Consider the following 12,188-nt stretch of genomic DNA (forward strand, 5'->3'; position numbering starts at 1 on the left):
TGAAAGAGGGGAATATAAAGAGGATTTCGTGAGAGAGACAGTGTTTGACTTTTTGACTGAAGAACGTTGGAAGCTGATCTGGCAATAATAGAATGGAGAAGTGAGACTGGTCTTTGGTCAAATAATTTGGAAAGTCCAACCTGCTGACCAGTTCCTTGCTTCTCGATCCTTTATTTTTGGTTTTTGGATTTTTTTTTTTCATTTTGCCTTACATGATCTAGTCTTAAAATTAGGCATACAATCATGTTAAGCAAATTTCTTAATTAAAATATACAAACATATTTTTGCTTGTAAATTTAACTTGTAATTTTTTTTAACTTAATTTAACTTGTAATACTGAGCTTACAGAATACATATTTTCGATTAAAAAACTGAGCTTACAAAGCACAAATTCTGGAACGAGGAATACAAAATCCCATCACTACCATAAGTTTCTCTTATTTACATCTTTGAGTTTAGGTGGTGACACAATACATGACTAGTACTAACTGCAAGGAACAGAATGGGGTCTAATAAATGGATTTCAGATTGGTTACATAGATAATACATGTATATTATTCCGGATTACTACTATAGATGGTATGAGTGATATATAGTATGGAAATTCTGCTAGAAGTGATGAGAGAAAATAAAAATAAAAATATATACCATATTGATTACCTAAAGTTTTCCATTGACTGAGAGTTGGAAGTGGAATCAAAACGGATCGCAACAATGATAAAATACTCTTAACACAACACAAGAGAAACCACTTAGCGATTTAGATTCCTATTTAATACGATAAGCAAACAATAATCACAATCACACACTAATTGTTTCAGACTTTCTTAAAAACTGAATCATCGTCTTCTTCAAGGCCAGCAAAGGAGAAAGATCCGAAAAACTTATGTTCTAAACTTACTGTATTCATCATCATTAGTACAAACACAATTTGCCGTCCTAAGACGCGCACTAGTTACAAACACGCCAGGGTAAAAACAAATTCATGACGTTTACAATTCAATTACATCACCGTCATTATAGAATAACAATGGAAGTGCGACTACAATTTTGTGATGATATTGGCTTTTGACCATTCTAGTGTGGCTTTGTATCAAAATTTCGTGTTAAGGACACATTTCTTTTTTAAAATTGATTATTAGGCATATTTTTCATCTAACGTATAAATGAGTACAAAAAGTTACTTTGACTGGTACCAAATTCACTTGGAGGATAGTATCAAGCGTCTATATTTTTCATACGTACAGAACAATCTATAGACTATACTGTTTGCATATAATTTGTAGTGGACGGTGGACTCAGAACCAATCATGATAAATCGAATACGGCAGGAACATTATGATTTGACAAGGCAAAGACCTAAAGGTTCGTTCGTTGCCGTGTTATAGACAGTGAATCAACGGTGTCACACTTACGTCAACTATGACTTTTGTACGTATCTTCACCACCGCTCTTAACCGGATTAAAGCTATTTGAACTCTTGTACGTATCTTCACCACCGCTCTTAACCGGCATTAACCTATTCGATTTCAATTTAACCGGACTCAGAACGGGTTAAATGATAACTCGCTTCACAATGGTTCACTTTCCATGCAAAATTTTTATTTGTTTTTGAATAAAGTTAATGTACAACGGTTAATACCGGTCCGATTTTTGTAAAACATTGTATACCTGGTCTCAAACTTTACATGTATAACTTCTCGGTATCCGCACAGTATAATAATATGATATTAATACAACGATTACTACTTACCTAGCTATAAGTAACTCTGATATTATATACACAAACTATAACAACGTTAGAAGACTGTTTGAATCATACCAATCATGCGCTCAAATGGTTTAAGTGGGGCGGTTTGGTTTGGTTTGTTTTGGTTTTCAGATGATGTACTGACGAAGGTAATCAACTCGAGCCTGATGCTTGAGCTTCATCAAAGCCTTGACCTCATGTTTCCTCACCATTTCTCTGGAGATGTTGAGATTCCCAGCTATCTCTCCTAGCGTCCTGTCTCCTTTCCCGTCCAGACCGTATCTTTGTCTAATAACAAGACTCTCTTTAGGCTTCAGTGAATCCAGCTGAAAGAACGAAAACGTGATCAGCTATGCTAACTAACTGTGCAAGAAGATGAAGGTATTGAAACGTTACCACGTCGTCGAGAGCTAGCCTGAGCAGAGCAAGTTGTCTCCGGTTATCAGCTCCTACACCATCAACATCCGTGATCCCTTTGATGAACTCTTCTTGAGTAACCGCATGTTTTGAGTTTAGCGAGTAAACCGGTTTCGCGGCTCTCAAGACTTCACGGTATCTCTCAGGTGAGATCTTGAGTCTCTTAACTACCTCTTCCTCTGTAGGGAGTCTTCCAAACTCAAACAAGAGCTCCATCTTTGTTTTGTAGATCTCCACTCTAACCTGAATGGAATCAACATGTAAGGTCCCTGTCAAAACAATCTAAGGGTCTGAGGAAAAGGACCGTAACGTACCGATTCAAGTCCAAAAGGGACACGAGTGAAGTTAGAGGTTGTCATAGACCGTATGACGGCATGTCTGATCCAAAACAAACCATAAGTTGAGAGACGTAACTTCCTTTTAGGCTCAAACCGGTCAATAGCTGTGATGAGCCCTCTCATACCGGCTTGACACAGGTCTTGGAACTTCGGTCCGTTGGTTAAATCTTGAAAATATTTGTTCATAACAAACAATACAAGGCGAAGATTGGTCTGCAATACAAAAAAAAAGACAATTAAGTTAAAACAGCTTTTATAAGAAAGTTCAATGTAAAAAAAATCTTATCGACACTCACCTTAATAAGTTTGTTCCTTGCAGCCCTACCGATTTCGATTTTCCTTTTCACTTCAGCCACGCTCATATTGATCTCTCCAGCTATTTCAGCTTCCCTTGGCTCTCTTCCCATGCTTTTTTGCAATTCATCTTTCACTTGAAGGAGTGCCTTCAATGTTAAACACCAAACATTTTCAGCATACAGTGAACTAGGCCTGCGGTCATTAACTATTAACCGAACCGAACAGATTTCATTTTTGGTTCAGTTCGGTTAGAAGATTTGGTTCAATTCAGCAACTAAAAAAAGAAATTCGGTTTTCGGTTCGGTTGAAAAAAAGAAAATTTTACCAAACAATACCAATCTTAACTGAAATTACGAACCTAACTAACTTGCACTAAACAAAATCCGATCCAAAATAACCGAACTTAACCAAAAAGTTCTAATTTTATTCAATTTTAAACCGAAAATTTAACTGAAAACCAAAAACGTGGGTAGAAAATTTTGAAATCGAACTAACCGAAAACCGAACCGGCAGGCGTACAGTGAACCATCTCTACATCGACTACATGCAGGAAAGTGAAGAAAAAGGAGGTTAGAAGGATACCTTCATAGGTTGCATCAACTTAAACAACCAAGTATGTTCAGCGGAAGAAACAACAGGAGGTATCTTCATTTTCTTCCAGTCCAAGCTGACTATATCATTAGAAGCTGAGTAGTCTCTCACTAGCCTCTCGATCTTCTCCTCCTCTTGCTGCTTCTTCGTTACTTTCTCCCTAGCAGAAGAAGAAGCGTTGACCGGTTTCTCTTGAACGTTTCTCTTCAACGCGATCCGTTTATCAAGAGTCAGTCGCTTCTCCTTCTTCACATTGTTCCTCACAACTACTTTCTTCTCTTCTCCACTCTCTTTCCTCTTCCTCCTCCGTGGAACTCTCACTTTGGAGCTGCCATCGATACCGTCTTCTTCCTCGAGGGAAGTTCCAGGAGGAGGGCTAAGCTTGTAAATGCTTTCTAGTCTTGCAGCGGCTTCGTTGTAATCTAAGGGACAGGAAGGAGCCACGTTTTGATCTAGAGATTTTGTTGTTTTCGTGTCTTTACAGGGCTTTCTTCTCGTTGCTACTGCTCTCTTCTCCTTTTGCTTGTCAATGATCAGAGATGAGTTGGTGGGAGTGGAATCATCTGCTTTGAAAGCGACGATGGATGGCTTTTTCAGTGAAGACCGTTGTGTCCGAAGATCAGTGCTTAGCCCGAGAGGTGATCTTGCAGCTGAACTTGAAATAAACACGACTCCCATTACAATGAAATCTTTCGAAGCTATCACTTCTGGTCTGAATTGTGCTGCAACAGAAAAAAAAAGTGTAAATAAAAACTCAAACTTTGATACATAACTACATAAAAGGTCACTAAAGGGCATAAGAATCAGCGATAAAAGTCTACTTTAAGCATTTATAATTTTTTCTACCAAGAACATAAAGAGAACCCAAATGCAAAGCTGGAACCTTTCGTGAGCATCGAAGATTATCAACAAACAGGGAGAGAAATAGCTAATTTTCTGCTGTTTTGTATAAAAATTCGAAAACTTTATTCACTAAATAAGATCGCATGGAAGAAACTAATGTTCGATATCGGCGAAGCACATCGCTAAGCGTACCTTTGCCGTGTCGGAAAGAGAGAGAGAGAGAGAGAGAGAGATGCTTCTTCGTCCGGTTTAGATTCTGCTTCACGACTTTTTTTAAATAGAACAGAGAAAACAATTAAATTGATTAATGACGATATGTCGCCTTATATTTCGAATAAACTATTAATAAACCCCAAAACATTTTATCTAATCAATTTAAGCCCACCTATCACGTTGCGGAATAATTATGTCCTAATGTTTTTATACCTATAGATATTTTTCTTACATTACTCAAACTACTGAATATTGCAAGAATCTACGGTTTGATAATCTGCGGTTTCCGATTGTAAAAAGTTTGCGTAGTTGTAAATGTTTATCTAGATTTATTTAGCTATATGTGCAAATAATTTGAAGGCAAGGAGTAATGATGCCAATAAACCTATAAGTTTGGCAGCTTGGGAAGATCCAACGGCTAACAAGGCTTTAGAAGAAACCAACGGCTGCGAGAGTGCACAAGCAGAGGGTCGACGTGGCCAATTTGTAGTGGAGGAGAAGATATTTCCTAAAGGGAAATATTTGTGGTTATGGATCAGGTAATACAGACGTGGATGGTCTTCTCAGCATTAGTGGGACCCAAATAAAGTGGTGGCTTTACAATCATCTACGTAGCCTTATTAAACCCCATTAAATTTTCTTTGAAATTTTTAAAAGTCAATAATGTTCAAATTTAGCATGAAATTAGTAAATATAAATAAATTATATTTAATTTATGAAATGAATTTGGATTTATGTATTTTATTTTAAATTTTAATAACGAATAACATCTCCCTTAAATCTTCAATAATTGAATAACCTCTGTGTTGATCTTTTGAGTCTTTATTCCATCTCTAAGTTTGCTTTAACTTGGCCCAACACAAAGCCCGACTTAGGTCCTATAACTGGAGGATTCGATACGGCACCGTTTCAATAAGTCAACTATCTTCTACAATCTGCCACGTTCCACTGAATTAAACTCCATGCACAAAGCCACGTAAAGCGTTCTCTATCTCCTTTCCAGATCCGACACTCTTTCTCTGTCTTTCTCCAACCAAATGGTGAAACTCGCGACGGCGCGTGAGATTAGAACGTACGGCCCTCGGCTCGGGAGAAGCAGAGCCGAGTACATCAACGCTGGTCTATACCTGTTCGCAACCGTGGTGCTTATCGGCGGATTCACAGCAACCGGATTCTCATGGGAGCCAAGATCCGGCCTCGTCCTTATTCTCTTGGCTCTTGCTCTTATAACTGCCGTGAATGTTCACGATCTCGTAGCTCATTTAGCCGGAATTGATTACCGGTATGATATGCTATTTAAAACCAAAGAACCATCATGCATTTGATTTAGTTTTTTTTTTATGTTACTGTTACTTGACTATTGGCCTACTGGAAAACTATCCTTGATATAATCTTGTGTGTTATAAATAAAGCTCGATGTGTATCTGTGATATTTTTGTTTTAGTTCACAAATGTTGGGGGATTAATATAACAACGTTTTGGTTCCAGCTATATATATAATTTTTCTTTTTGTGATTGTAGTTTAAAGTTGATGGAGTATGATTTGCAACTGGGGCTAGTGGAATTTGCCGTCCCTCTGGTTCAGATAGCTGGTTCGGTCGTCTTCTTCTTGGGTATCCTTTTCGTATTCAATCAGGTAAATATTTTCATTATTGTCATTATATCATTGACCCTTTACCCCTGCGCATTTGGAATTCTAGACTAAATTTTACAAATATGTTTATGTAAGTAGTATTATTACTGTACTGGAGAGAAGAATGAAAATTGGTTTGGTCCAGGTGTTACCATATTTTACAATTAGCTAGTATTTAAAAAGGAGGCATTGTCTATTAGGTATACATTCATCGTGCATGGTTCATGTCACAATTGTGAGTAGCTTTCGGTTTGTAGACTAATTACATTTATATATATATAGTCATGTGCTGACATGATTTTGTTTGTTTTGTTTATTGGGAATATTTAGGCAGAGACAAAACATGGGAATAGTGGAAGAGAGAAGCACGCTTTAAACATGCTTATTGCGGGTCCTTTGCTTTGGGTGATAGGATCGATTCACAACTCGTGCCAAATCTATGAAAGAGCTGACAGTCACGTCCAGATACTACAGCAGTGTGTTCACATCCCTTTCTTGGTTGGATCCCTTCTCTTCTTGGTTTCCTCACTTCTCAATAGCTTTGATCAATCCGGGTCATCTCACACTGCCTTGAAGCTTCTTGTAAGTACTTAGAAAAAAAAACTTAGCGCATAATTTGAAAACCGCCTCTTACGTTAACTAGTAACTTTGTAGGGGAGGAGATGGATTTGGCTTGGGCTTTCCGGTTCAATATGTCTGTTTGTGGGAGGACTGATGAACGTTGTTAAGGTTTTTAACTTTGTTCAGATCACTGGGCTCCGCCTCGAGAAACTGAGGGGTGGAGCACAAGACCGTCTTCTTGAGGAGAGAGAAGGGTATCTCCCTCTTGTTGCTGAAGAAGAAAGAATAAGGAAAATGGAAGCTGACCATGCTTCTAATAGAGCCAAAACTCGGTCCCACTTAGACTCCAAGGAGGGAGCTGGTGCTACAGAGAGCGTGATGGGAACCTCTCAGACACCGTACAAGGATGTTCTCTTAGGACAGAGCTAAATATGTCACGTCCACATGTGTTTTTTTGTGCTACATTTCTAATCTTTTATAAGTTGAGATCACAGGTTTTACCGTGAAATGGATGTTAAGATTCGTTTCCTTTTTGGATCTGCTGTATTGTCAAGTTTTATGAGATATTGAAAATTTGAAATGTTTAACAATACATCAAGACTTCAAGTCTTTCTACCTCTTTGATTCTTTGTCATTAAACCGGAGATATATCTGGTTCAGTCCCCTGGTTTTATATTGGGTTAAAAAGCCTGCTTAGAGCAAAGAAGATTATGAGTTGTGGGGACCCTAGTAGAATCAGTAAAGAACTTGGAAAAGACATGAACAGAAACTCAAGAACCAACAGATAGAATATAACAAATCAGCTTGGAACATATCCAACTATCCAAGTTTGGTGTTTAGCAAAAAAACATATCCAAGTTTGGTTACAAGACAAAACAACAAGGCCTAATCAAAGGCTCCACCGGATATAGACTCGCCATAACCAGTTCTTTATTTAAATATTAAATTTAACTGTTTGAGTTAACTGATTTTCGTCTCCGAATACATAGTCTTGGTTTTGGAATGATCAATCAACAGTCGGAGGCCGTGGTCATATAGCTTTTGCGATAGGAAGCTGCGTTTGTTGGGATCAACATCTCTTTCAACCCTTCATCCCCCAAATGTGCACCCAACATTTTCAAAGCCAACTGGTGATTCACATAAGAAATCATCAATAGAAAAACATATGTATGACCATTGTTGAATATGTGCATTAGTGTATAAAATTAAAGAGCCAGGAAAAAAAAGGAATATTTACCGCAAAAACTCTGAGGCTATGCCAAAAGCGACGAGGCGAAGGAAATGGAGAGAGCAAGTGGCCCATGGCGGTGAGGGTGATGCATACAAGATGAAAAACTAGACTAAGGGGACGAGGGTTCATGCCTCCAAGAATAGCCATCATTCCGGATGTTCGGAAACCACCACTGGTCCTGGAGAGGTAATTAAAGCAGCTTTCTCGCATTCCCTCTCTTGCTTCGTCCGTTATAGCAACAAGCACTTCTGAGAAGACATGCGCCAGCGTGTTCAGACATTGGCTTTACCGTCCAATATGATCAACACATATAAAAGGATATTGTCATATATAATAAATCTTAGTTAACTATATGTGAACATTCTATGAGTTTCCATCAAAGAAGCATTCATTATAAATGCAACTAGAATGCATTTTTTTGGAATATATAAACTTACTGAATGCTTAATTTTTTCTTATTACACAAAATATTCACCAGTTGGAATGAAAAAAAAATGAATGAATATTTCATCTCATTCCATGTTATTCTTTTCAATTCCAAAAAAATATCAACGTTTTTTTGAGAAATCATTCCACATTCCATTCCAGTAGTTTCCACAAATTATCATTCTCTTAATCCCACTTATTCCTTTTATTAACATCGAGTTATAGCATATATCTTTATATACTAAGGTTCCCAATAGGTGGTAATACGACTAGACTAACAAAACTTGGTAACAAAAATAGGATCTAATCAGCTAATCAAGCGTATAAAATGATAAATCCATGACCTTTTACACATTTTAATGAACAACCAATGCTATATAGCTCGTCATTAAAAAAAAATAGAATGTCAGAACTCACCTTGCGGATGATGTAAAAGGACTTAACAAGCTCCACGAACTTCTTAGTATTGCTAAAGCTAGGCACTGGCCTGAGAAGATTGCGTAAAATGAGAACGTCAGAGAGTGCAACCATCATCCCTGAAGCGATTATAGGATGACGCATATTGAATGCATCTCCCAACACAATCACTCCTTTCTTATCACACTTGCTTCGCTGACATAGTACTCTTAGTCGCAGTTGTTTTTATTTCTAGTAGTCCCTCCTCAACCCCTTTCAAAAATGTCTCACGGAGATTTCCATCTGGTATCTTGGAAACGAAAAAGATTAATAACAGAAAGTAAGTCATATGAACAAAATTATACCTCTAGAAAACAAAGCAACTCCTTATATGATTCCTTGAAAACGTTAGAAGTTAAATTAAACAATGCATATATATACTAAAAGTTATAGGTTTACACCAATCCTTTACGTACCTGAGGAGCCACAGTTTTCTTGAGAAAGTTAACCATTTCGCCATTTGCTATAGAAGGAATGCTATCAGCAGGAACCTCGGCAGCACAACGAACCTCATTGCTTGTTATTTGATATACAACACATGGTAAAGGTTTAGAAAAAATCAGATGCATACTATGTGGATCTTCAAGTCGGGTATTCTTCGTGACGTAACCCACAAAATAAGAGAGCACTTCCTCCTGTATAATATACATATATGATTAGTTGATCACGATCCTTAAACACGAAAATTAACCACGAAACTTATGTAATGTTTGTCGAAATTCAATGAGAATATAAAAGTCTATGATGGTTAAAACATAAGTGTTCACTCACTTTATTATGGACGGCTGACCGGCGAAGGTTCGAGTAGCAACCGTCGCATACCACAGTGAGAGGTGCGAAGGCAGTTATTTCTTCGCCTGCACTATTCTTGTATATCACTCCCTTAACCACTCCTTTTTCTTCTATCAAAAACTTCACCGTTCCTTCTTCGAGTTGCACACTGAAATGTTCATTCCATTAATATGCGACGTTGCATATTAATGTTCATTCCTTCTTCGAGTTGCACACTAATATGTATTTTATGTACGTACTTGGCATGAGAAGCTGCCTTTTTGCGTAGACGTTGTACCAGACGGCCATTACGTAAGAGTCTACCGGCAGATTCATAAGGAAAATTTTTGTTATCCGGAAAATACAAGGTGTCGTTTTTCCCGTCCTTGTAAATTGCCAATGACTTTATTTCTTGAGCGTCTATCTCCTCCAAACAATCTAATAGATATACAGAGACAAAATCGCAAATTAAGCGACACGTAACATAATTGAGCTAAGATACATCCATGCGCCTAGCTATGGCAACAAGATCAAACAATTTTGTATTGTAAATTTGTAATGAATATGAAGATGAATTAAGTGAAGAGAGGAGACCTTCAAGGCCAACACTACAAGAAAACATTAATTTTGTGACTACAGTTGCAACTATGGTTGGTAGTTGCAAATATGTGATACTAACTTCTAACGGATTTGCAACTATTATGCGACTATATGTAAAGAGTTGTAAGTTCGTTGCAAATCTGCGAGTAAAAAATGCAGTAGTAATACCGTTGCACATTTGGGATGCATTTGTAACTCTCTTACAACTAAATTATGTAGTCACAAAATCGTAATAAAAAGAGCAACGTTAGTCTAACTAAAATTTGTAGTGTTAAATGAATAGTTATAAATTAGTCACTTGTATAATTTAAATATCGTAAGTTGCAAAATAGTAGCCATGATTTTTTATACGTTTGTGACTCTAATCAAAAGAATATCATTTTAGTAGTATGTGTAGTAATTAGTAACTATTTTGCGACTACTGACCAGTAGGAGTGACAAGTTAGTTGCAATAATTTTCTAACACTTTTGACTGTAATAAAAATGTAACAATTCAGTAGCTAATCACTGGTATGAATAAACATATCACACAAAGTTTGTCTGTGTACTGATGTTGTAAGTGTTTTGCGATTTAAAACTCGCTTAAATTTATTTGGCTTAAATTTATTTTTATTGTTTTACACTAATGATTCAAGTTATTTTTGTTTAATATGCAATCATGTCTTTTTACATATAATTTTTAAAATCAAAGAAATAACATTTAGGGGTCGAGAGTATCTTTAGCTACTAATTTGTGACAGCAGAACCGATAGAAGTTACAAAGTAGTCGCAAATAGTTATTATTACTTTGCCACTGCAATCATATTTGTTTAAATAGTTATTTAAAATACCTTATTTTTTTAAAAAAAATTTACTATATATCTTAGGTAGATAACAGAAGAACCCCAAAAATGATTATATCTTGAATAATTTGTATCATGGATAAAATTCGGACATATGCACATCTTCGCAAGACCCATGCTACCCATTTGTAATACATTCATGTGCAATGATTTAGATTTGGATTTTAAAAAATCAATTAGATTATTCTACATTAATAATCTGATAAGTTCTCAAACTGATATATAATCATATGTCTTCTTTTATAAACAAGTTTTAAAAGGCAAATAAATGATATGTAGGGTTATGGGTATTGTTAGCCACTAATTTGAAACTGTACAAATAAATAGTAAAAAGTGTCAACATTTTTACATATACAATTATTTTGTAACTTATTTGCAACTCTTAAATGTATTGTAGTCGCAATGTAGTAGCAAATAATATCACTATTTACTACTTATAAACATTTGTAATTAATTTGTGACTACCGCTATTTTTTCAGTCATAGTTACACTAGAGTATTAAATATTTTCCAAGTAGTATTTATTTAGTATACAGTCATATGTCCTTTACATATATCTTTTGAAAATAAAAATGATATGTAGAGTTTAGGGTATCATTAGCTACTAATTTGAAACTGTAAAAGAAAATAAAGTTGCAAATGAGTCACAAGTAATAGCAACTATTGTTACTGGTTTGCCACTGCAATCAACTATTGTACTACTATAAATCATTAGTAAATAGCATAAGACACCCAAATGGTTATATCATGTATAAATAGAATAATTGATATAATTTGGATATATGCACATATTCACAAAACTTATGTTATCCAAATGTAGTACATTCATGTGTAGTGATTTGAATTTGGGTTGAATTTTTTTCAATTACATTTTTATACATAAATGATTGTATACTCCCTTTACTTAATATATAATCATCATATGTATTTTTCAAATATAGTAGTTTTTAAAAACAATGAAACGATTAAGTTTTAGGGTATTGTTAACCACTATTTTGCAACCATTTGCATTAAGCTAGTTGCACTTTAGTAGCATAATTTGTCTAATAAAATTAAAAATAAAATTTGAAAGCTTGCTTCCTATTGGTCAGTTCGCGAAGGGAAGGATTGGCTTTTGTAGCTCATCCACCGTAGATATTAATAACTCTAACGGCCACGATTTAATCAGATTTTTATCCCTCTTCTCTGTTTTCTTCTTTGTCAGTTTCACACACAGAAAA

The 12,188-nt window shown here is 35.9% G+C and overlaps 3 protein-coding genes across 3 annotated transcripts; 1 reads left to right on the top strand and 2 right to left on the bottom strand.

Annotated features, from left to right (window-relative positions):
• Positions 1 to 1,650: 1,650 nt before the first annotated feature.
• LOC106348281 (RNA polymerase sigma factor sigE, chloroplastic/mitochondrial) lies at positions 1,651 to 4,577 on the bottom strand. Its single transcript, XM_013787993.3, has 6 exons — positions 4,429 to 4,577; positions 3,385 to 4,115; positions 2,802 to 2,948; positions 2,482 to 2,718; positions 2,147 to 2,410; positions 1,651 to 2,076 (listed from the first exon to the last, which is right to left on the bottom strand). The coding sequence occupies exons 2-6, from the start codon at positions 4,069 to 4,071 to the stop codon at positions 1,879 to 1,881; spliced, it is 1,533 nt and encodes a 510-aa protein (XP_013643447.2). The 5' UTR covers positions 4,072 to 4,115; positions 4,429 to 4,577; the 3' UTR covers positions 1,651 to 1,878.
• Positions 4,578 to 5,398: 821 nt separating this feature from the next.
• Positions 5,399 to 7,252, top strand: BNAA06G26700D. The gene is made up of 4 exons (XM_013791696.2): positions 5,399 to 5,731; positions 5,971 to 6,085; positions 6,413 to 6,664; positions 6,737 to 7,252. The coding sequence occupies exons 1-4, from the start codon at positions 5,487 to 5,489 to the stop codon at positions 7,070 to 7,072; spliced, it is 948 nt and encodes a 315-aa protein (XP_013647150.2). The 5' UTR covers positions 5,399 to 5,486; the 3' UTR covers positions 7,073 to 7,252.
• A 158-nt stretch (positions 7,253 to 7,410) lies between these two features.
• LOC106348280 (squalene epoxidase 4-like) lies at positions 7,411 to 10,149 on the bottom strand. Its single transcript, XM_048781653.1, has 6 exons — positions 10,122 to 10,149; positions 9,788 to 9,965; positions 9,528 to 9,696; positions 9,173 to 9,391; positions 7,881 to 9,006; positions 7,411 to 7,770 (listed from the first exon to the last, which is right to left on the bottom strand). The coding sequence occupies exons 1-5, from the start codon at positions 10,147 to 10,149 to the stop codon at positions 8,899 to 8,901; spliced, it is 702 nt and encodes a 233-aa protein (XP_048637610.1). The 3' UTR covers positions 7,411 to 7,770; positions 7,881 to 8,898.
• Positions 10,150 to 12,188: the final 2,039 nt, after the last annotated feature.

This window comes from Brassica napus, chromosome A6 (genome assembly GCF_020379485.1).
Source record: "Brassica napus cultivar Da-Ae chromosome A6, Da-Ae, whole genome shotgun sequence".
Lineage (NCBI taxonomy): Eukaryota > Viridiplantae > Streptophyta > Magnoliopsida > Brassicales > Brassicaceae > Brassica > Brassica napus.